Below are 25,086 nucleotides of genomic sequence, written 5' to 3' on the forward strand. Positions count from 1 at the left end.
TTAAGAATATATAGTAATACTTGGAAAGCCTTCAGCAACCTACAAGAATACGGAATCCCTTGTTTGTTACCTTGAGACAGAATATCAATTTAGCTCATTTGCTTTCTTGAAGGTTGAGTGTTCCAAATCTAGGAACATACTGGGATAAGTATATGTGAATAGATTATTGTGCCATGCACAATGTGATTTCTTTATTGTTTATTATTGCATCTGCTTTAAATGCTTCGGAAAGGGAAACGTCATTCAGCTGAGACTTTAGTAGAGATCCTGCTGGTTTTGTGGTGAGAAGCTTTTTCTCTGCTGCCTCCCCACAGCTTTTATTTCTGGACTCTATGAGATATTTTCTTTATTGTACCTTTTCTCCAGTCTAGCAGTTTTTCTGGCCCTCAGCTCATTGAAGCATTCAATGGCAAACTCAAGCAAACAAATATGGAAATAATATTTCCAGCAGATCATTCTCGTGTAAACAGCGTATGAATACTCATGTTAGCACATAAATATTGATCATGGTGTTATTCTCAGATGATCACATTCAGCAATCAGACAAACCTAATGCACAGTTTAGCACCTTTTATACTGAATCTTCTTACAGTGAATCAGGCTTTAAATATCCACAAAACCATGTGAGACAACTTTCATATTGATTTATGCTCCTGCACTTGAAATCCTGCCTGTCGGCCGGCCATGTTCGGTCCTCCGAGTGTGAGATCTCTCCCTGCTCTCCAAGCCGCATTTCATGCCTTCATTTTCAGCGCCTGTGAAATTTATCGTCGCCGCTCGAAGCCCATGTGAGCAGCTCGCTTGTCGCAAGCAGGCAGCACATCTCTCTGTGAAACACAGACGCTGTGTCCCGACGCTGAGGCTGCGAGCTTAAAGCAATGTGACACAGATTCCACTAGATATTTGATGAAGCTCGTCCCCGCTCAGCCCTGATCATACTTCTTACAAACAAGCTAAAATTATGCATTCACCCTTCATCTATACCCACCAGGGTTTAGGTTGCAGGGAGCCGGAGCCAATCACTCTTAACATGGGGTGAAATGCTTAATACTGAGTTTGTACTTGATTTTTCAAGCATCTGTGCTTTACTTGAATGTTTATTCGGCTCTTAATTTTACTCCCAACATCCCAACAGAAATATCTGTACTTTCTTTCCAATCACTCAACTAGTTCTTTACTTTTTAATAAGTTGGTCTACAATCTTTATGACCAAAAATCTAAAGTGAAAGCTATTCCTGCACCATCCTGAATATTAACTGTCAAAATAAAGACAACACAGCTTATTAAATCTTTTTAGCTTGCTTTATTTTCCAAAACTGTAATTCATCTTGTATTTATGAAATTGAATCACATTTTAGCCATTATAGCAATTTTAGCCGTTTACACGACATTTTCAAGTAAAAGCTGAACACGTTAGTTGCGTTTTGGCGAGCCGTTTAGACAACTGAAAACACAATTGTTTTGAAACGCTCAGACTCTGTCTCCATGGAAACGGGGGAAGACACAACTTCTTCAAAATGCTACTGCCCGTGTGGTGTGCGCTTGTTTCAAGTTGATAATTGAACCAAAGTAAAAAAATCCGGTCCCAAACAAATTGGCCATGTTATATTCCCTGACTTAATGAGTTGAGGTGAAGCGCCTGAATACACCATTAAACAATTGAGCAATGGATTATCGGATACTCAGGGGTGCAAAGGAAATGCCTAATGCATCCTTTAAGTCTGTGCAATTAAACAACAGTAATGACTGTGACACTGGCTGTGTGTAAATGTAGCTGCACGTCACCCTGAGCTGCTGTGTGTTATGACAGCTCCATTCTCCAGAGAGCTTTTCTCAACCAAAAAAAAGAGATGGTCCCATGAGTTGTTACGCTAGTTTTGCATTAAAGAAGCTGCTTGCAGAAGTTTCACATTCCTGCACAGATAAGTTTTCTCCCATGCGTCGTTATCGTCTATCTTTCTTTTTTGTTGTTGTTGTTTATTCAGCACGCAATTGCATGTCCGACGAGCTCTGTTCTGCCACCAGCAAAACCAGCAGCTTTTTATTCATTTGACAGAATGTGACCGAGACGCATGAGTGTGATCATTGTGCTTCCTCACCTGGAGACAGAGCGGCGATGAAGAAAACCACATTTGTAACAGTTCAGATTTCATGCACAATCCTCACATGCACTTTTGAACTCTCCCCAGCAGTCGCCTCTTCTCTCCGCGTCCTGCCTCGCCTGCGCGTTTGAAGTGGTAATTCACTGAATTATGGAGGCTAAAGTCCGTTCAAATCCTTTCAGAATTTTGGCTGGCTGGTGAACACCTCGTCACGGGCAGGACCAACTGTTGGTCCTTAATGTTTTACTCTGCATAATAAATCACAATATTGCGTCTAATCAGCTGTGAGGAGTGTTTGCTGTTGTTTATAAGTGCTGACTTACAAATCAGACTTGACTTGACAGTCATATTAAAATGCGCCGCTTTTTTAAGAGGCTCTCGCTTCGCGCAGATCAAAGTCTGATCTATTATTAAATTGTCCTGAGACAGACTGCGAAGAGACTCTGCTAATATTTATTTATTGGGGCTGGGGATACTTGACGCATAAATAAATTTGACAACTGGATGCTCGGCGTTGTACTTAAGTCATGATTGTATCACCGTCGTACTACTTAATTCGTGGTTCATTATCTGTAACTAAGCAGGTTCAAGTTTTAAGCTTTTTTTTTTAAAGTCCCGTGTCATGGATTTAACTACCGGACAAATGCTGATGTGGTTTATCGCCTAAATATCACAGTATCTCTGGACGGGCTGGTGAAACAACTCAATAGTATCTGCTGGGATTTGTTGGAGAAATAAAAACACTTTATAGTAAATGCGGGTCACTCAGGTCTGGGATTTAGCTGGAGTAATCACAATATTGGCATCTGTTTTATATATCAATTATCTAGATCACTGAAAACTGTCTTGTTCCATTTTCTCACCACCAAAGCCTCATGTGGAATGACCGGAACAGCTTTAAGTTGAGAGTTCATTCTCATGCTACGGTGTATTTACTGCGCTTCGCTCAGAAAAGTATCCGTCCTCTCTGGTTGCTGTCTCATCACTGCAGCTCAGCTGTATTACAAAAGACTTTCATCAGCATCCCAGTGCCTCTGTCTCACATCGTCCTCCTACTAATCCTGCAGGCGCATTGCCAAGGGTGTCTCTGTGCTCACCCACGGGGCGATGGCTCTGCGGAGGGACCAGGGGGCCGCCAGCAGGGCGCAGTACGCCGGGAACTGCCAGAGCGACGGGAACCAGACCCACCGAGTGCCAGACAGGATCAGGTGAGCGGGAGGGAGGGAGGGGTGGGGGGGGGGGGGGGGACTTTGAATGTCGATGTCATTCACAAACAGCAGAGTGAACGAGCAAACACTGCAACAGCATGACAGGATAAACAGTGGCCAGCAGCTTTAACCGGATTCACAGCGAAGCCACAGAGCTGAGTCATTCTGGACTCAAAGCAGCTGTTCGCTTTCACTCCCCACAAGAATTAATACCTACATTCAGAACTTTATGGCTCTGTACGTCTGACTGTTGCACGTTGGCTGTGTATATTTACTGTATTGTGATTACAAGGACGGCTCACTTTGGCTTTACAGCATCTGATACCACTGCGCTTTGTGCAGATCCAGTAATGAAAGACCTTGACACACAGAACATATTGATTCCACAAGTCAGCAGCGTTGCTCAGGGTCACATTAGCCAGCCAGATACCAAACAGACACTGTGGTGCATTCAGGGCCTGCAGGACAGTATTTATGTTTGCCGTTCATACATGGCGAGATTAAACCCACGTTCATACATGCCGAGTCAAACCTCGATCCGCTGCTGAACCCAGGTGGACTCGGATAAATCTAATGGTGCTTCTCCTTGTCTTCATTGATTCAGCAGGTTGTCTTCTTGATGGTTATACTCAGACCACAGAACTGAAACAGACTAACGAGTGGTTATTATTATATCTGAGGGAAACTATTGTGCACGTTGTTTCATCATAGTCAAACAGTCCCTCCATGTGTTTAATGAGAACAGGTTGGATTCACAGCATCGCATCAGCAGGTCCAATTCACAGTGTTTTCTCTGTCCTGACTGAGCGTCTCTTGAGGCAGGCACAGCTGAATTCAGCGACTGCTGCTCAGGGTTTTTAAACAAACGTCCTTGCCCGAATAAGCACAAAGGGAACAGATGGGTTCAGGGTCTTTTGAGCAACCGTGGCTCAGTTAGTGATGCGGGTCAATATTGGAGGTTCAATCCTTCAACTCGCCGTGTCTCTGTGTCGTAGGGCTCCTCATTAAAGACTCAAGTTGTTCCCAGCGGTGAGTGCAAGGTATCAAGGCTTTTAATATAATTTCTAGAAAGGAATAATGCAAATGGAAAATATACTGATCCAAGTTAAGCTTCTCAAATCTGCTTCATTTTGATCAACATCACCATAACAAAGACATTACGTTCAGCAATTAAACCAAAATGGGATGAATGCAGTTTTATGGAAGAATAGAAAAGCCACAAGACCATTTGCCCGTCACGTTGAGAGTGACATGAACTTTTCAGAGGAAAGTGAGCGAAGCAGCAGGCGAGCACAGGTCCAAGTTTCAAGAGCAGTTTTGATTGACTGCTGCTGCTCTTTGGCTCAGTCCCCGGTGAGAACCTTTTGGAGGAGTTGGGTTTCAGCTGTCAGGGCTACAGGAGCCGCCTGGTAACCTGCTGCGACACCGGCTCTGGAGATTTGTCCCAACGTTTACTAACGTGATTGTGCTGACGTGGAGAGGGAGGATCAACATGCAGCGGCGGTGGTTTGTGCAGTAATGAGGAGGGAAACGTGAGCTGATGCTTTGTTGAGTGAAAACATGCTGCCGACACTTTTCTGTCAATATCACACACATTAAGAGTTTGATACACACTGGTAACACATTATACTGCACATTATGTACATTAAATACATATCATGAGAAATATAGGTTACTGTTTTATATACGACGACACATTAGTGTCGGTTAATTGGTGACTGAACCGTCTGAAGGTATAAATGTGCGTTTATATACATGACTTCTCCTTTGAGGGTAAAACTGAATGATTTTGATAAAACAGTCTTTTTTTTATTCGTTATTGATTTTTAGATTTAAAGTTTTTAATTTAAACAGCCATGAAAATCTCATTATATGATCAAATTAAAACTACCCAGCTCACTTGGTGTAGGAGTTTCGTGGTTTAAAGTCCCCTTCCAACAGGTTGAGAACCTTTGACCTCATGCTAACTGTTAAAACATCAGCTTGATATGTAAAAAAGTTTCTTTTCTGTAAGAACTTGACAGAATGTAATATGTAATGTTCCCGGAGGAGTGTGGTCTGGCAATAAATGCAGATGCAGCAGGTTCAGAGAAAGCGATGGTGCAGCGAGGAGGCTAAATTCCAACTGTTCACACTAGAAAATAACAGATTGGTGCCGATATGACAGATTGATGACAGTGTCAGAGAAATCTTCCTCGCTCAGACAACAAGTGTGAGTGCAGATGGATGGTTAGTGCAGGTTGGCCGCCTGAGCTCTTTAATGAAGTCAGCAGGCTCATTTTAAACTCGGCAAAACATTTCATGCCCTTCAGAATCTGGCTTTTTGTATGCTCTCAATCAGCGGCGGGGCTGTCTGTCACGCTGACGGGCGCCGGGGCTCATGGGAGTCTCAGCGAGCGGCGGTGATAGTCCCCGCCGCAGCAGCATGAACGACACCTGTAACACGTGAAGGCTTTCGCTCTCCGGGGAGACTTTCTAAAAATGGCTGCGACTGATGTGACGCTGAGACACAAAACTCAGCCTGTTTTTACCACTTGTGTGGCCTGATTCAATCCTGAATGTATTCATTGTGAGAACATTTGGTCCGTCTGAATCTCAGTCACAACAGATTCTAAAGATTTCTGTGATTTGACCACTTATAATACAATTACACGGTGAAAAACATCTATGCCTCTTATTCAATCATTTGCTCCAGAGCTGCTGTCTCTCTGCGTCCTGCTTACTGAGCTGGGTGTTGCTTGGCATTAGCAATGGCAAAGCGGTTTACCCCTGAGCTGCATCACAAACTCCTGTCGTGTGAGTAACATCAGCATTAGCGTGTCGCCACAGTCTCGGTGAAGAATTGGCAGCCTGAATAAATGTGAGCCGAGCTTTATTTAACCCTGCTGTTTTGTTTGTTGCTGTTTTGTTTAAGAAGACATGACATCATTTGTTCCCCTACCGCGGCTCAGTATTGTGTCTCAGCAACACCAAAATAATGGTCTTTTATAAGTTGTGTCACTTTATTCACTTTACTGAGTAACTTAATAAATTAATTGAGGAAACTGAGCTGTGATTGTTTGGTAAAAAGAGGTTGTAATTATTTAGTTTTAACAAATATTTGCAGCATCTGTGAGATGAAAACATAAAAAATATAGCCTTTTGTTTCTGCAATAGTAGTATGTACCTCGACTGAAAGCCATTAATTTGGAGCTGTTAAAAACAAGCACATCCCCAGCTTATATCTGTACATGGATTTATCGGTCCCGGTGCAGAGGTGGGTTGGCTCGACTCTCAGTAAGACAAGATTTACTCACTGTCAGGAGCACTTACTCACCGCCGCCGCTCGCACTGATCAGCGATCACATAGAAACGACAGCAGCTCGCTGCACCTTCTGTTAGACATCGCTGGAGGTGTTTTCCCTGCTTTTTTTTTTTTTTAACCTGAGAGGGAAGTGCTAAATCCGTTTCCGTATAACTTCGGTTTCCAGATTGGAGTTACACACGGGGGGAGTAAAGCTTGCCAGCGTGAAAACGTGGCTGCAGTCGCACCTTTTTCACATCTGCTTTTCTACAACAACAGGAGGTGATTTCAAATGAATGCATACCCATCCACAAGTGTTTTTGGGGGAGGACATTTTTCACCTGGGAATTGTACCTGAAATCAACCAGGTTTAACATCAGCGATTAAAATCTGAAGGTTTCCATGTGTTTCTAAAGCTTCAAAGGGAAATCTCTCCTTCCCAGCATTGCTTAATGAACCACTTTTGTATTTTTACTCTGTGATCATCATTCCTCCAAAGCCCAGCTCTGAGATCAATAGTTTTTTGAATAGGGATTGTGTGATTGCTGGAAACAAATTAACAGTTTGGAGGTGGATGGAGGCCGTAATCGTTTGAGGCTCACTCTGGATGTTTTAACACGAGCATGTTTGATACTCAAATACTAGATATTCAGCGACACGTGCTGGTGTTGGCAGAATATTGTGTTCACATTTTCATTCCAAGTCTGTTTTGATTGTGAGCTCGCTGACAGCTTGTCATTACGGGAATAAAACATCCTGCATGCTTGATGTTAACACCAACTGTGAGGCTCCATCTGAAAATATCTCCCGTCTTGTGGGTTTTTTTTCTTTCACCACTGTTAATCTTTACAAACATTCTTGGATTTCAATCATTCATTTTCCTCAGTTAAAGCAAAGTCAGGGCGGAGCTAAAAGAAAGTTATGTTGTGGTTTTTTTTAAACTGGTTGCTGTTACATAACTGTTATTTCATTGAAGTTGCAGAGCTGCTGTCTCACTGAGCCGCAATGATCCTAAACTGACTCAGTCCTCCTGACAGCGACATGAAACAAAGCCCATTGTAACTAACATTAGAATTAGCTGCCTTAGATAACTATGGCCTTGTATTGGCTCATTGGAGGGTCATTTCAGCTGTCTTAAATCTGCCTCGTTCAGGAACATGAAGCTCATAGAGCCTTTTCCACCAAATAACCGACGTAACTGGAGCTGAAGTCATCACACTGACTCAGACGTCGTTGACGGCTCGGCTAATGTGAGGCAGCAACACTAAAGCGGGACAGCTATTATTAAGACACGTCCAACTGATGGATGGAATCAAATGGAAAGCAAGAATTGCTTCCCTTGCCTTCTTGAAAGTGTAACCTCACTACTCTTTCAAGAAGTATATAGAAAATGTTAAATTGTTGAGAATCTTGCTGCCGCTTCTTTTTCCTCCCAAGTTCTTTAGTTTGCATTTGCATGATCTAATCCTGTTGTTTCAACAATGCAGCTGTGTGACTATTTCACTCAGTCCTGTTTGCTGGACAGAAGGATTAGCATTATCCAAAATAGCTGGGATGCATTACAGCCTTAAATTATTGTTTGCGTTTGTTTATTCATAAGAACCATCTGTTGCCGTCTCCATGTTGGCATTCTGTCTCGGCTGTTTTGTTCCATCACCAACATCCACATCGCAGAACGTGTTGCATAAAATGTGCTGAATCGCAGATTTATGTACTATGAATATATTGTGCTTTTAATTTGTGGGTTTTTCGGGTAATCTAAAAAAAAAAAAAAAAAGATAAAATTTGTAAGATCACATGCAAACAGGACCGTAAAATGTTGTCGATTTTACAGACGGACGAGCTGCTGGAAATGTTTCTTCCATGTTTGTTTTCTTCTTGGACTGATTGACTGAAGAGCTGAACCCCAACAAGCATAAACATATTGAGGAGGACGTGTCTATGGAAGAAGTTATCAAACATATTGGAGCAACAAATGAATATGAATCAGGCAAAAACAGAAAATATCTTTTTTTTTGCATTTCTGTGTAATCTATTCCTTCTGCATTCACTGAACAAAGGCCCTCACACATAAGAAGACCTTTAAAACGCTGGTAATTAATGGAGCCTCACACTTGCCAGTATTTTCTCATCTCCTTGAACGAGAACTTCTAAATAAGTGGGAACAGAGCAGCTGCATGATCAGCAAAGCTCTCCTGAATAATTCGTTGAAGAACAATAAATCATATTCCATATTATTAATGATCCCATGCCGTTATGGACGAGGATGAAGTTTGAGATGACGCTCTTCTCCACGTGTCAGCGCATGAATCATTTATGGATGGAGAGAATCAGGCGCGGTCGAACACAAGAACAGCGTGCATTATCTTCTCACGGAATGAGAGACGTTTTGAGAACAACATCCAGAAAGAAACAGTCAGCTGAGACAATAAACATTGTAGTGCTATTTTGCTTTCAAGCAATCTCCATTAGGCCGTCTTGCGGTTCTTTGTGCGCTTTTGACAGCCGAGACAGACGTGTGTGTTTAACAAGAAAAACACATGGAACGAGCGGCATTTCACCCCCAAACACCTCTGAACACTCTGCTGCTCATGTGCGCAGACGCCGGCAGCTCAAAAGTCAGGATGCCCGGGCAGAAACACAGTGTGTGTGTGAGGAAGACTGGGGATGGATGGATGGATGGATGGATGGATGGATGGACTGGAGGGATTGGAATCTTGCAGTCTTTTAGTGGTTAGCTCTCGCCTCATAGCAGAGGCCGGACCTGCTGTTTATACTTTACATGTCCTGCTCATGCCTGCGTAGGTTTTCTCCAAGTAGTCCAGTTCAAAATCATGCAAGTGATCATGCAATTATTCGTAGTTGTGTGTGTGTGTGTGTGTGTGTGTGTGTGTGTGACTGTCTGCGCCTGTGTTTGCTCTGTGATGGAGATCGGTACGCTGCCTTCACCCTTTGTTATCTGGGATCGGCGTCAGCGCCCCGCGACCTCAAACTTGATGAAGCAGTCCTGAAGATGGATGGATGAGCTGGAGCTTTGTTCAGCCATCACAGTGCGTGAGGCAGGTTACACCCTCGGCAGGTTGCCAGTCAACAATTTGAAGCCTCCAATTTACCTAACAGCCACGTCTGTGAAACACAAGCAGGTACAAGAGGAGCTTTCTATGGTCAGTGGATAGATGCGTGACTCAGTCGGTGTAACCACACGTCAACGAGCATCACCTTTGATTCAGAGGAGGATCTCCAACACTTGTGATGTTTTATTCACCTCATATCAGATGGCGACAGGAAGGAGCTGCAGTTCAGGAAGTCTCTGTTTGACAGCAGTCATTTCTTTTATTTGACTTGAGTACAGCGCTAAGTCATACCTCGCTGTGTTGTCTTTTAACACAAGCTGCTAATTCCATGTAAATACCTTATTGTCCATCAACACTTAGATTCACACTTTTCTTTTTCAGCCAAGCCCTTTGACTTGACTCATGTCTCAAACAATCCGACTCGGTGTCAAGCAAATTTGTGCTGAACAAAACACTGACGGCCCGCTCACCTGGTAAATCCAGGTAAAAGTCTTGTGGATTTGAACAATTAGAGGCGCCTCGGTCATCAGGCAGGCGGAGGAAGAAGGGAGAGCAGCTTCAGAGCGGATTAATGCTGTCAGACAACACGTGCACAGGGAGTGAATAAGTTGTAGACCTAAGAAAGATTGGGCCACCCGCACAATACCTTCTCTGAGAACAGGAGTGCTTTTCTGTTTTATATTCACATTTAATATAAATGTTGAAATTATAATCTTCATTATTTCTCTTTCCGATGATGAAGCCGGATGTGAAAGTGTAGTGAGGGAGAACAGACAGCGAGGAAGGATGAGAAGACAACTTTCTTTGTTCTCTCTCAGTTGGTCTTAATGATAATTATTATTATATTGTTGCTATGACACATTATCTAAGATGTCACTACTAAAGATTTGTGTGTATAAAAAAGAAAAAAACCAAACGCAAGTGATATTGCACGCACATCACACTTTATTGATTTAAGAGCATTTTGTCATGCTGATATTTTAATGGATAATGATTCACCACATCTGGAAACATGTTGCTTTTAATTGCTTTTTTTTTTTTTCTCTCTGTGCAATTTAGTTCTGGCTCCAGCAGAGAGTCGTGTCCTCATCTGGCTCCTAATGGCTTTTATATGTCAACTTTATTAGGAAATATTTTCAGTATCACACATCAAACTGCTGATAATCATCTCTTGTATTGTCTATTGTTATTTTGCTAATTTCTGGAGTACTTTGATATGTTTGATAACTTCCTCCTATTTGAATCCTCCTGTTTGCATGTGATGTCACTCATGGTTTAATTCTTCACCTGCAGAAATCACAAAAACTCAAAGCTCCAATCTATTTGCTTTACTACATCCTACATGTGGCTCAGGCTGAATGATTCACTTGAAATAACAGCAGTTAGGAGAAGATAATCTATAATGTGGATGTTAGTATTTATCTGCTGATACGCAGCAATGGTCAACAGCTGAGATAAACAAGAAACATGCAGACGGAGGCAGAAAGCTTTTCAGACGAGACCTAATATGTGATTTTATGGCTGCAGAATTTGCAGTGACATTGTTTCTGCCCCCTTCGGAGAAGCTCCTGTTACAAATGTTTAACACGCTGGTGACTCTTGCTGTGATTGTGGGGGTCATACTGCAATAGTCCTGGAGGGGGGGGGGAGGACAAGCCCAATAACTCAGAGTTTTTAGTGAAATAGTAACATGCTGAATGCTAACAGGCAGCTCAGTGACAAATGGAGACACAGTGGAAGTTGAAGCAGGGGCTAAAAAAAAAAAAAAAAACCCCATAAGAGAGAAGATGAAGTGAAAAGAGGCGAGTACGAGGAGAATGATGCTCCGAGGCAGAGACGGTGGATGAAGAGAGTCAGACTGGAGCTCAGCCCGTCACCTCGGACCCTCGGGGGGACCGACTGCTCATCTGGAGCGGAGGACTGTCACACCGCCTGCTCTCTGTCTCACTTTCTTAATAACCGCACCGTGGGGATCTTCAATAGCCAAATTCAAACACTCCTTCCCTTCTACCTTCAGCTTCCTCCAGCCTCAGAAACTGTGTCACTGTCTTTTTATTGAGCTTTGCATCTCCCACAGTCTAATTTCCTCCTCATTTTGGACGATGCCATCAGGAGGCAACAGAGATTTGCTTCGACATGCAACGTTTAACAGTGAAGTGATTTGACCTGTTGCTGAGACAGAAGTAAACTATATGTTTATTTAAGGATTTAGTAATAATTATGACGCGTAAACAGAAAAATTGTATCCAACCGATGTGAGAAATGTAGCTGTGAGACGAGCTTGTATTGCTGAACTATATGGTTTGAAATAGGAATCGTAATTCATCATCTTCCATCGTATCTTAGACTAATGGCTCATTTGTAGGATCTCTTGCAGTCTTTTTTGTCACTTGTCATTCTCTTTCCTTCCTTCTTTCTCTCCTTCTCTGTCTTTTTCTCACCTTCTCCTGTTACTCATCAACATGTTTGCTTGTCACCTTCCCATCTGTCGTGCTTCCTGGTCTTCCTTTGGCTCCGCTTCGCTCTCGTTCTTCTGGCTCACACTCACTGTCATTATTGCTTTTATTATTGGGCTCCACACATTTCTGCCTTTGTTTCTTTTCCTGTCTTTCATCATTTCTGTATGAATTGATTCGTCATCGCAGTAAAAAGTTTAACATTAAATCTTTTCTAATCACAGACCTAAAGTGATCGCTCCCCGACGCTGTGGTGTATCTGATTGTTGCCAGAATTGATGGTGAATAGGATTATAGTGTCGGTCTGAATCCTGCGGAAAACCTGCCTGAAAGTGGAGACAGGATTTAATGTGAAGGGAATTCGAGGACAGTCAGACCTGACCCAGAATAGAGCTGAGGATAATTGGACCCAATCCAAATGCAGTCAAGCCAAACAAAAAAGAAACCGACTCCGACAGCAGCACATTGCACCCTCAGTTAATAGCAGCGGAGGACGTGTGATAATATTCGAGCTGATCGCTCGTCCCACTCTCTGCCTCACATCCAAAACAAGACCATTTTTGTTTGCTAATAAAACTAAATATATTAGGACTGATCCCAGCATCACCTCCAGGCCTGGGTCACCTACCCGACAGCACGTCATGGTATTTAAAAAGCACTGAAACAAAACATGAAGCTGTTGAATATGCAAATTGATATACTGGCTTTTATTTGGAAGGTAACAGGTTCTGATTAAACTGGAGGTTTCACTTTATTTGGAAAAACTTTACCTCCAGTTTGGGGTCGTTCGTGGGCCTGAAGCTGTGATGCATTAGCGGTAAGATTCAAACCTGTAAATTGATTACGAGCTTGGTTCTCTAATCTCAACGCCACCACTCCTTTTAAACACGTTATAGAACAATGTGACGACCTCTTTACACACTTTAGGTTTTTGTTTCAGAAACGCTTCACGTTCACATGGTTTCAAAAATGAAATCTGTCGATACGGAAACGTCAGGAACTGTGTTGTCGGCCTAAATCTTAGAGTATAATCCTTGTTTTTGTTTATTAGTTTTATCATATTTAATTTTTTTTACCCATCACATTTTTCTTGACTCTGTAAGACTCGCCATGTCGCTTTGTGGACGCGCCTCAAGAAAACCTCCTTTTTTCACAGTCCTGCCTCGGACGCTTCAAGGTTTCATCTCCATCTTTTCATTTATTCTCATGACGGGTCCGACAACTGTGATGTGACGTGTCATTGATTTGAACTGGCTGTGGTTAATGCGGAAAAGCCAACATAACACTTTACTTCAGTTTATTCCCAGAAGTTATGCTGTTGAGTTTCTTGAGAAGTATAAACTGTCCTGGTCAGGATGAACATTTTGTCCTCGCTCTCGCCGCTTCGAGTAAACAGTAAAAAACAATCTCTCTGTTTTTGTGGAGTATATATCCCACTGTAGTAATCTGCTCTGTCAAAATGAACAACAGTCATCCGATCTTCCTAAGCTAAAGACGCGCCAGAGGGAGGCTGCTGGAGCTGTTTGAAGGATTTCATGATGGACGTCATTCAGAATGCTGGAGCGTGGGGTTGTGGTACCTGACCTGAGCAAACTGAGATTGTGTCACGTTAACAGTGTGCTGATCTTTTACCTGGAACAGCGAAAGACTGGAAACAACAAAGATATTGAGGGCTTGATTCAGAACCATGTACATTTATTGGATCTGTAGAATTTCTGCAGCTTTCCCTCTGGACTGGGTTCAATAAAAACAAAGGAACGGCGCGAACAGAACAAGGCTTTTCCTGAGGATTTGAAGTTGTATTTTAATTCTGTTCAACCTTATGTAAAGCAGCACATATACAGCAGATTTGTAATGGCTTTTTTTTTTTTTTTTTTGTCTTTCAAGTTTGTTGTTGCCAGCGCGTGTAGACTGGAAAAGCTTTAGTTGTGCTGCTGCGGTTCCTCAAGAGAAGGAATATCCACTGTTTTAGACTTTACCTCACGTCAACATGTTGTGCAGAGCTTATTTCTCTTGTGGGACAACAGTTGTCTTTCTTGATTTTTCCTCTCGATGTCTCACCTGGACAATTGTTTACAAAGTGGCAGGTACCAAACAAAAAAACACCTTTGTATTAATGAGAAGTGGTTGGCATTCGCTTTTGGCCAAGATAATAATCTGTCACCGTCTTGTCGTCCTCTCTCTGTGTTTCTCTCTCTCTCTCTCTCTCTCTCTCTCTCTCTCTCTCTCTCTCTCTCTCTCTCTCTCTGGCTGCCAGCACCGACTCTCCATCTTCTGCCTTCCCTCTTAAACATACATGAAGCGTGTCCCCAAGAGACGAGTTAAAGTTACATGACTGCAGTCCTCCACAATCAGAATAATTTAGTGAGATGCAGAAAACCAGTGGAAGGGCAAACTGAATGGATTCAGTAAAGTGTGCTTCGGGGGGTTTCAAAAAGAAGGGTTGACTTTACTGCGTAATTATTCCAAGGCTTTCTTAATGGTTGTGCTGGAGGTGATGGCCGCCGTAATGTGCCTTCATCCGCTTCCACCAATTATGTGACAAGCCTTCACGCCGACTGCTCCTCCCGAAGCTTCCTTAGTCTGCACTTCTGGAATGTCCAGTGAGAAACAAGCACATGCGAAGTCCTCTGTCAGGGAAGAGAACTATTAAGACTGTTTTAATAAGCACAGATGCGAGTTACATAATCACTGGCAAAAACATCTCTCATCTCATATTTTCTTGTCTCATAATTGCCCGTCCTGCTTTTTCACAAAGAAGTTTTTTATTTTTATTATATAAGTCCGATGTCAATCTGTGTGCCTGCCTCTTTAAGAGGCGCCGTGCAAAGTTTACTATCTTAGGCACCCGGTTAATTATATTTTTTGTTCCGACAGATTTTAGCCATGTAAGCAGGTACACACAATCGCACATCAAAATGTGCACAAAATTCAGAAATTTGGCAAACCGCAAAAAAAAAAATCACACTCGTTATTAGTCTCCAGTACTACAGCAACAATCATTGAGTTCTGAATGATAAAACAACTGGATGCTATGCATGAAGGCAGGGCTTCTGTGAGAGCTCTCACTTTGCCAGATCAAGAATATTTATGTAATGTCAAACTAAGTACCACTATAGTTGATTCTTTGGTTGTTTTCCAATCATTCCTCCGTACATTTATTTTTTTTAAATTTAATGCTTCATCTAAGTTAGGGCCGTGGACGGCCAACCCCAGCTGACAAAAGACAAAAGATAAGTTGCAGTCAGGACGGGTCATCAGAACATCCATCACCAACTGAACACAAGGCGGTGAAGCTGTTCTGCACTCTCGCCTCGCAGCAAGGAAACACTGGCTCGCCTCTGAACTCTGAACTTGTTTGGTGTGTTTAGGTTTTCTTGATTTTTGTGAGATGGATGGGTGGATGGATGGATGGATGGGAGCAGTTAAAATACATTCAGATGTGAAATACGACACATCAAATACTATGAGGGGAAAACTAGATTAGATTAATGGAACAGTGTAAACCTTCTGTGCTTTTTAAATTGTTCCCTCACCCTTGAAAATATGGTGGCATCACTAGAAAGTAAACACGTTCCAAGCAATTAAAATCACAAACAATCCGAAGGACCTTTTTGTTTTAATTTTTTATTTTTTTCAACCTTCAGCACTCTCAGTAATTACTTATGTGCCACATTTTCACCACAGTGGATCAAAGCTGCACCAACAGGCCTGTAAGCACAGATTACTAAAATAACAATCAGCATAATAATCTTGCCCTTATCATCTTTTTATTTTTTCAAAGAAATGTGGCTCGCCCGAGGGACCATTAAAACATGCATTTTTTTTTTCTGAGTATTTTGAATGATTTTGCTAAATATTTAGCAGAGTCCTGAAAATTTGACAAAAACTGCACATGTCCGATGCAATTATTTCTTTTTTTAAATGATTGTTTATTAATTCATCTGCCCAATCATCTGTAAGCTCGCTCAGTTAAATGGTTTTCTTTTTAGTTTGTCTTTCAATCAGTCATCCACCATCAGTCCCACTTCTACCTCCTCTTCTCCCATCGTTCTCATTCATAAAAAAAATTTCCCTTTTCCTTTTCTGCTCCCCCTTCACTTTGCTGTCTCTCATTCTTTATTGCTCCCTTCTCCTTTATTAAATCATCACCTCTTGGCCTCCTTGCTTTTTATTCCAACCATCCATCCATCCACCCATCCATCCATCCATCCATCCATCCATCCATCCATCCATCCATCCTCCAGGGACGGCGGCCACAAAGGCATCCGATGCATCGTTTTGCATGTAAATTGGATAATTGGATTTGGCTGCATAAGGCATGTTGGCAGGCAGGGAGAAAGGGATGGAAAAGAGCATGGGAGGAAATGAAGAATGAAGGTGGGGTGGAGAACAAGAGCCACGCGAGGAGGTGGAAGTTATCAAATAGTCCGGGGTAGAAAAGCTGAAATAAATGCACATTCCCACATCAGAGTGCCTCCACTCACAGGCGGCGCTAAACGGGCGAGTTTATGCGCGGCTCCAGTCGCACGCGACCGGCCGACAGAAAGACGTCGCTGCGTCGCAAATGTGCACTTGAAATGGAGGAGGCTTAATCAGTTCCTACTGGCCTGCCTGCAGCACGCTCTGCCAGAGGAAGGACTCCAAAAGCAGCAAAGGCACGCACAATTAAACCTCAGGTTTATGTATAAGGTGACAGTTAACACATCAGCATGTAAACAAAGGAATAACAAACAGGTCAAACTATACACACGGTTCCTGCATCATGCTACGTCATGTTGGACATTGTTTTCACGTTCCTGCTGCCTGACCGTTAAACGTAAACACTGCATTTCTTAAGTTCTGATGCAGGTTTTCAGGTTTCTATCGAGGGATGACCTTCAAAATAGTATGGAAATACCATATTGGCCTTCAATCTCTTAAGTAAGCAGTACATTTTGAAGCTACTTGGCTCAAAGTTGAAGATTAGCCTTCATCACAGGGATTTTCCAGATTTCCTGAGTCCAGCATTGTGTGCATAGACCCTATTTATGATGCTCACTGATGTCGTAATAACTCTATTTACATACGCACAGTATGTACTCCTGCAGTCTATTGAGTTCAGTACATATCTGTTGTGGTTCAAGCCAATTCCACAGTAAAGCAGGAACCCTAAATTAACTGAATTTGTTTGATAAATACAATTTTTTTTTTTTTTTTTGCTGCACAAATCCACCATAAATGACAAAAGTCCCTACAAGTTGCGCCTGAAGCTTAATGAAGTTTGGGTAAATGCACTGCACAGCTTGGCCACTATATTGGTGCAGCGAGGAAATGTAGGAAGGATGAATTAAAGGAGATGCACCTAATCCCAAGTGCAAGTTACCGTAAATTAGATTGATTTAATTGAGTTGCATCAATATTTGTTAAGTAACAAGACTCCCTGTTTCCATTTTCAGAATGAAAGTCGAATGAAGATTCTGCCTCAAGACCTGCGTCATGAGATTAAGCGGTTTTATCCGTCCTTTTCTCGTCTGGTAGAATCATATTAAACCTGGTGTAAATATGTTCTTTGAAGTAGTTACAGCTGAAAATAGGTTGTCAGCGTGGACATAATTCAGACTTAATTACCTAAATGGTCACTGCAGCTCTACGGCTGATTGGTTTTAAAGAGTTTTCTGGAAATTGAGCCTAATTCAAGGTGGTGATCAGGCAGTAACAGGCTGTGAGCCTCCACATCGCGGTCCCATATTACTCTTCTTCCCACATGGTGTCTTTTTCAATGCACATTAATTCCGTTTTAATGTTCCATCACACTTCCACGCCCCCCCGCTGTGTGCAGCTGATCTGACCTGCCCACAGAGGAAGGAGAACACAAAGACTCCACAAGGAGCCCCAAACAATCACATTACCCCAGACATTATTTAATCAGGGAGGGATCGCGGGCGCCTGCTTCGATTCACCTGCTCGCTCACTCGTGAGTGCGGCACGCCGATCCGGTGCTCCCGACGTGCAGTCGACTCGCCGCATTCACTGCATGCTAAGTTGCCGGCGAGAGCGAGCGGATCTCCTCTGGCTCTGTGACTTCCGCTGCCATCAGTGTGAAAGCTGTCAGCTCTCTGAATCACACACACACACACACACACACACACACACACACACACCCTGGTTATCCTTGCTGCGACCTGTCCTCTCAGCGCTAATGAAGGCAGTCACATCAGCGGGATGATGGAAGAGAAGTGCTAATATGAATGTGCGCGCGTCTCATTGTGCGTGTGCATGCATCTGATACAAGAGCTGCCAGTCCTGCTTATAAACATGCAAATGGAAGCTGTGAAAGGAACATTAAGTTTCTCCCGATGTTGTTTGATGTCCCTCCCTTCCTCCACTTCTTGCCCTCTCTTCCTCCTCCCACCTCTTTAATTGTCTCTCTGCTTCTTCCTGCCTCTTTCTATCACTCTGGTTTCCTCCGTCTGTCTCATCTTCTCCCTCGTCTCTCCTCGTCTGTCTCTTCCTCCTTGTTGTTGCCCTCAGCCTCTCCTGTCCTTCCCCTTCCGCCTTTTATGTCCTCCTCCCCTTGTTACCCCCCCCTCCCCTTTCTATTCCTTTCCCACTCTGCTTTTTTTCTCATGTCTCTTATCCCTTCCTGTCTTATGCTTCTGCTGTGCAACGGTATTATTCAATGTCTTATGTAATAAAGTGCCCCATTTCAATACTTTATTACATAATTAAACAAACTAAATCTAATTTACTGGCATCTTATCGTGCCTTTACAACCTGTTCTATAAAACCTGCTTTCATTCCACCCTGTTGGTGTTTAATTAGATATTTTGACCTCCTGCCTCATCCTCAAATCAACACTTTATGCAGGTTATAATTGTTTGCCTTGTGTAATATGTTGCCCTCTAGTTTTATGATGGAGAAACTGGTTGCATTATGTTCAGAGAAAGCGTTAAAAAACGAAAGAAAGAAATCGTGGGAGTCATTGAAGGTGCTTAACTGTGCACCCAGAACAAGTACTAAAAGCAGGAAAACCAATACAGCAGTAAAGTATTCAGATTGGAGATCGTCTACATTAGTATTTTGACTGAAATGAAGTATAGATGGTCCCTTTTAATTTTGAAAGCTTTACATTTATATGATAGAAAAAAGTGCCTATCAAACTGCTAAACATACCATGAATATTGATGAAATGCTTTATACCTTTTACACTAACCTATATCCGACCGTCTATTCTTCACTGTCCATTCCTCTTTATCCAAATCAGGGTAGAAGCTGATTAAGGCTCCTTCAAGTGAAACATTGTTTTCGTGTTTTTGTTTCAGAAAAGTTAAATGTTTACACGGCAACGTTTTGAAAATGACGACCATTTTAACGGAAATGGCGGAAACGCTGAAAACAATGTTTTCATGTTGGGCCACTAGTGGGTGCTGTTGGTGGTTTTCATAATGAAACCAAACACACACACACACACAATATGAAAAGACGCTATAAACATTAACAATGGGAGTACGCAGACATTCGTATGGACAGGCGACCAAGTTGGATTGTTATTACGGTGACTGTCAACTATAAAACTACCAAGTTGGAGTTCACCATGTTGGCATTTTCGAAAAGTTCCAACTTGGTAGCTGTTTTCAAAAAGTCTCCAAGCACCATTGTTTCGCTTGACAATGAAAAAAGAATATATGATATGTTGTCTGAGGATATAAGAGATTGAAGTAGGCCAAATGTTTTCAGTTTGTAAACGTCAGCGGATAATGGGGACTTCTCAAAGTGATGACTCAGGGTAAAGTGGGGAAGAAGACGGTGTTGAAGCTGATTGTCAGATAGCTGATGGGGAAGTTTGTGGGTCAGAGCTGAAGCACGAGGTGGTAGCAGCACGTTATCAGAGATACACAGAGAGCAGTGTGGAGAAACTGACTGGCTCAGGGAAAAACCTGGTCAGTAAACTTTTTGAACCACAACAAACTTAAATGATTTAGACGGCGTGAAAACAAGAAACTGCTCAAATATAAAAAGCAGCCGAAGGATAATGTCCATGCAAGCTTCGAAGTTGATTCAATATGTGGGATGAGATCTTTGGGGGATCGTGGTTGGCAGTTTTTGATTTTCTTTTTTTCTCTGGAGAATTTGCATTTCTTAGTTTTGTGTTGCAGGTTATTAGATATATTGGTCACTGGTGGAAAATCACTTGATAAAGGACATCCTCTGTTATTCATCAAGAAGAAAAATAGATAATTGCTTTTTGTGTATTTCCTCTCAATGTTGTGGAATCAGCACAAAACAATGTATTTGTAAAGCTATACATATATAAGAATTCTGATATTCTCATCTTGTTTTGTAAATTAATATACTTTAGTCTCGTCAGACTGTAAAAATGTTTCTGAACTGACAGCCTCCCTGCTCAGCTCTGTTTGTTCATCCCACAATTGCATTTTACACTCAGTAAATCACACATACATCACAGTGAGATACTAGTTTGTAGTGGTGCAGTAGACCAGGACCAGAGCTTCCCAAGGCTACCTGGTCCGGAGTACTACGACAGTACTAATCATGTCGAACTTACAGGGTCTGGCTTTCTGACAGTGTAGCATATGTTCTGAGAAGCGGCGCAACGACAGAGCGACTGTACCGAGCACTGAGAGCACTGAGTTTATGGAGAGCTGCTAATAGGAGTGATTATATGCTGCAAAGTCGTGCAGACAAAAAGCTTTCCTGGCAACGTGAAGGCTTTTATTCTTCAACTGGTGGTCACAGGTGGCGATGAGCTTCAGCAGTCAACGCAGCATGCGAGCGGAACATTTGTAATGCGCATGAATATGTGCCTTTAAGATTCCCCTAATGGATCTAGTGGCCTGCAATTTCTGACTGTCACTCCAGGGTTTTACATCATGATCACGACTTGCAGACATTTTTCATCGTCATGAATTTTTTAGTTAACGCACAAAGCCTCTCGTCTCGATGTCCTCCATGTTTTCTTTTTTGTGTTTCGAGCACGGCCCTGCTCGGAGACGACGGAATATGTCACTTTTTGCCTCCGCTGCCTTGTTCCAGTTTGGTCCCGGCCATGTAAGGCAAAAAAAAAAAAGAAAACCAAACACATGTAATGCCAAGCCATGCACATCGCCATGAAAACCCCTGTGGGACGGGACCGAGACAGAATGAAGGATGGGGAGGAAGAGGGAGATTGATGGACTTGGAAGGAGCAAAAGGAAATAGAGAATCAAGAGATTCAAAGAGAATGACAGCGAGAAGGGAAATTACAGAAAATGAGGGATGTACAGAGAGAGAATAGGAAACAGTGAGCGATGGAAGAGATCTTTATGTGGACAAAAGACGGACAGGACTGTTTCCATTGATACGCTGCCTATTTTCATCCCGTCTTGAAAAGGCCACATACTTTTTGCTTTTGCTGCGCAGCAAAATCAAAGCTCCGGTTGCATGAATAATTTCTTATTTGTCAGCAGGATTTGTTTTGTGAGTCCGAAGCATAAAATAATTATTCTGCTCTGGACCAGAGACCACGAGCACATCGCTATCAAACAACATCCCCGTTTTCAATATTTTATCAGTATTTCTTTCTGCAGCTCTTCTCTTCTTCTACGAGACAGTCACGGCTCAAAGGGCCGAGCCACGCGCCTCAGATTGTATTGATTTTGTTTCATTGTCGCGCGCCATCAGTGCCCGGCTCTCGTGGGCTCCTGAAAAGCAACAATTCATCATTTGTGCAGGAGAAATGTGTTATTTACACAAACTCGAGCGTCGTGCGTCAAATGTGCTGCGTCGGCTCCCACAGGACTGCCGAGCCTTGGATGAATGTGTTTTATCATCAATCAACCCCCTCTTCTATATTCCCACCGTACTAACGTGACCCCAATACTGTCCACAGGCTCGGTCTTTATGAATGGATCAGCAGGAGGTGGCTGATATGAATGAGAGATATAGAAAACTTTAAATCAGTAATTAGGGCCTGAGTCTTAACACCTTTAATATATAATGGTTTGACTTTTTCTGCAGTTTAAACAAAAAGTAAAGTCAAATGAATGGTCATGGTGGTTTAGTGGTTATTAGGGTCTTTGGAGTTTACAGGTACTTTTCATTTTTTGTTTTATTATTAAACGTGTGTTTTTTCTTTGTTTATTCCGGCTTCCTCCCACAGTCCAAAAACATGCTTTGGAGCATTTTTGGTGTGAGCTTGTGTTTTGTTTTTCGCCCATGACAATTTGTCGTCATGATGGCTCAAAGTTAGAAAATTGTGCTCACCTTTAGGACATTGGATTTAACTCGTGTTCGGCCCCTTTTAAATGATGTTTCAAGTGAAAACACATTGTTTTTTGCATTTTCGTTTCAGAAAAGTTTCGCATTTACACGGCAAAGTTTTGAAAACAATGTCTGTTTATGTGAAAACGGCAGGGTCGCTGAAAATGATGATGACATGTTTCCACTAGAGGGTGCTGCTGTTTGTTTGTGTGATGAAACCACACACACACACATTCACACAGAGAAAAATACCCGATAAGCATTAACAATGAGAGTACACAGACATTCACATAGACAGAAGACCAGATTGTTATTACGCCGACTGTCAATTATAAAACTACCAAGTCCCAGGAGAATATGGACTGGGAGCCACCTTGGAAGCCATTTTCAAAAAGATGCATTTTCAGTGACTCCGAGCACCGTTGTCGTGTAAACAGACCACCAAAATGCGACAAAAGTTTTGTGTTTTCACTTGGAAATGTCATGGAAACGGGGTCTTAGTTTATTTTGCAGCTCCATCATCAATTCCTCAATAGTCGTTCCAGAGTAATACTTTCTACACTCAAATTATCAACAAGACTCGCTAACATGGTGCCTCAAAGCGAAGAGGCCTGAGATTGGATCTGCTTGTTCTCCCTTGTTAACTTGTTAAGTCAAACACAAAAGCATGTTTGGTGTGTGACTGGTTTGTTAAACAGTAGAAAGGTTCATTGTTGTTTTGCCTTAACATTTCCTTAGTTATGAGCACAGAGAAACTGAGAAGCTGCATGTTAACCATCATCTCCGTGGCTCGCCAATGTTAAGGTTTAGAATGGCCTTCTTAGCCGCGAGACTACACCCTCTTAGTGAAGTTTGCTTCTGCAAGCTTCTATCTGTGGAGAAATCGCATTTCACATTTGGAGGACGGACCTCCTCCACACACCAGTGTCTGTGGGAGTTTTTCTTTTTCATTAATGTCAAAACTGTGCACATAATGGCACGCTAAAGAGGAGGTGGTTTCTATTTTTCTGAGGAGCCGGACGATGGTCCTGTCACTTTTGGCATTGTGACAAAATAAAAGTCATTTTTCCAACTTTTTGTGCAAAAACAGAACTTTTTAAAAAGTGTGCAGATAAACTTGATTTAAAACTTTATTTTTGCTGTAAGCTGTTAATTTAGAATTTGAAATTACACCACTGGTAAGAATGAAATAATAAATAATAATAAAAAAATACAATGAGGCTAATCATTTAGCTTTTGAAATCAATGAATAGCAAAGTTGGATAGAAGTTTTCTAATGCTTGTGCTGGTACTTTTGATTGCTACAATTATATTTGAAGTACCCAATTTCTGCTATTTACACTTTAATTGTAAGAAATGTATCCTTCATCCTACTATTCATGTGCTGAAGTGTCCTTGAGCACCACATTCAACCCCAAATTGGTCCCGGCGGAGGCGGAGGAACCCTCAACGCTACCTGTCGCCACTGACGCGTGGGCGAGTGTGATGAACAGTGTAAAGACTGTTGAGGCTGTGAAAATACACAGTATAGTAAATGAAATTCATTTATCATTATCATTTATCCGGGACAAGCAGAAGTCTGCTCGCTTATATGGTAACACCGACCGACTGCTGATTACTGTCATCAAATGAGACTTTTCCATGTGTCATGACTGACCAATGAGCATTGAGAAAGGCTTTAACTGAGGTGAACATATCTGAAATTTCAGATTTTTAACATGTATGTGTGTACAAATATCAGAACACATATAAGTAAATAATTGTATGAATATTGTAAATGGATTTTAACAACTTCCTGAAAATGTATTAATTACCTTGTAAACTTTACACTACGATTAAATCTGAAATTTTATGAAAAAGAAAAAACGCAATATGGGAAAGAATTAGAGATTCCGAAAGTGGCACAATGTAAAAATAACTTTTAATAAAGTCTGTAGCTAAAAGTCACGGGAAGCCAGATGAGAACATGCTTTAAATGCATTTAAAAAAATGATGTATTCATAAACAACGCAAATGTTTTCAGCTACTGTAGATCATAAATAATTTCAAGTGATTCACAGAAATGACATACACGCCCAATATTCCCGTCTGTGAATGCACTAAATGCATAGCGTCTGTACATCGTATTAGTGATCAGCTTCAACAAGTGTGTGCACAATATCCTGTTTATACCCATTTTTATACGAGCAATCCTTTAATAAATCTGCCAGTCTGCTCTGTCAGTTTGATAGAACAGATTACATAGTTTCATATCAAACTCTGAGAGCAGACTCGTGACCCGTAACGTGTTTTTTCTCACATGAAACATCATGACTTCTCATAATTGTAACTGTGTCCATTGAAATTCACTAATAGTTCTCCTACGTCTCTTAGCAATGTAAAACATACGAATATCACAAACCAAAATACAGAATTACGGGGATTTTAAGCAGTAAAATATCAGATAAGTGTGTTACAGTGTGTGTCTTTTATTATTCTTTTGCCGGTGACTCACCTGCTGATACAGAAAAGGACTTAACCTGTCTGGCTCTCCCTTTTCATCAGACTGACTGCATCCAGTGAGCCACTGATCACAGATTTGTTTCCGTGGGTTTCCCGGGTTGCCTCGCAGCAGCTCCCTTCAAATCTTCCCCGGTGGTCGGCTGTTTAAGATGCAGCAGTTCAGGCTACTACAGACTCCCCAGTCCTCCTGACGACATCTTAAAATGTCTCACACCGAAC

General features: G+C 42.0%; 1 protein-coding gene across 1 annotated transcript in view; it reads left to right on the forward strand.

The window, feature by feature from the left end:
* LOC308122936 (glutamate receptor ionotropic, NMDA 2D-like) overlaps window positions 1–25,086 on the forward strand; it is a gene marked incomplete at both ends in the record, with an annotated part of 129,495 nt that overhangs the window by 22,152 nt on the left and 82,257 nt on the right. The window contains one exon of the mRNA XM_080485119.1: window positions 3,170–3,310. Within this exon, the coding sequence (XP_080341245.1) occupies window positions 3,170–3,310 (141 nt within the window). The remainder of the gene's footprint in view (window positions 1–3,169; window positions 3,311–25,086) is intronic.

Source organism: Lipophrys pholis, assembly GCF_963383615.2.
Source record: "Lipophrys pholis genome assembly, chromosome: 17".
In the NCBI taxonomy this organism is placed as follows: Eukaryota; Metazoa; Chordata; class Actinopteri; order Blenniiformes; family Blenniidae; genus Lipophrys; species Lipophrys pholis.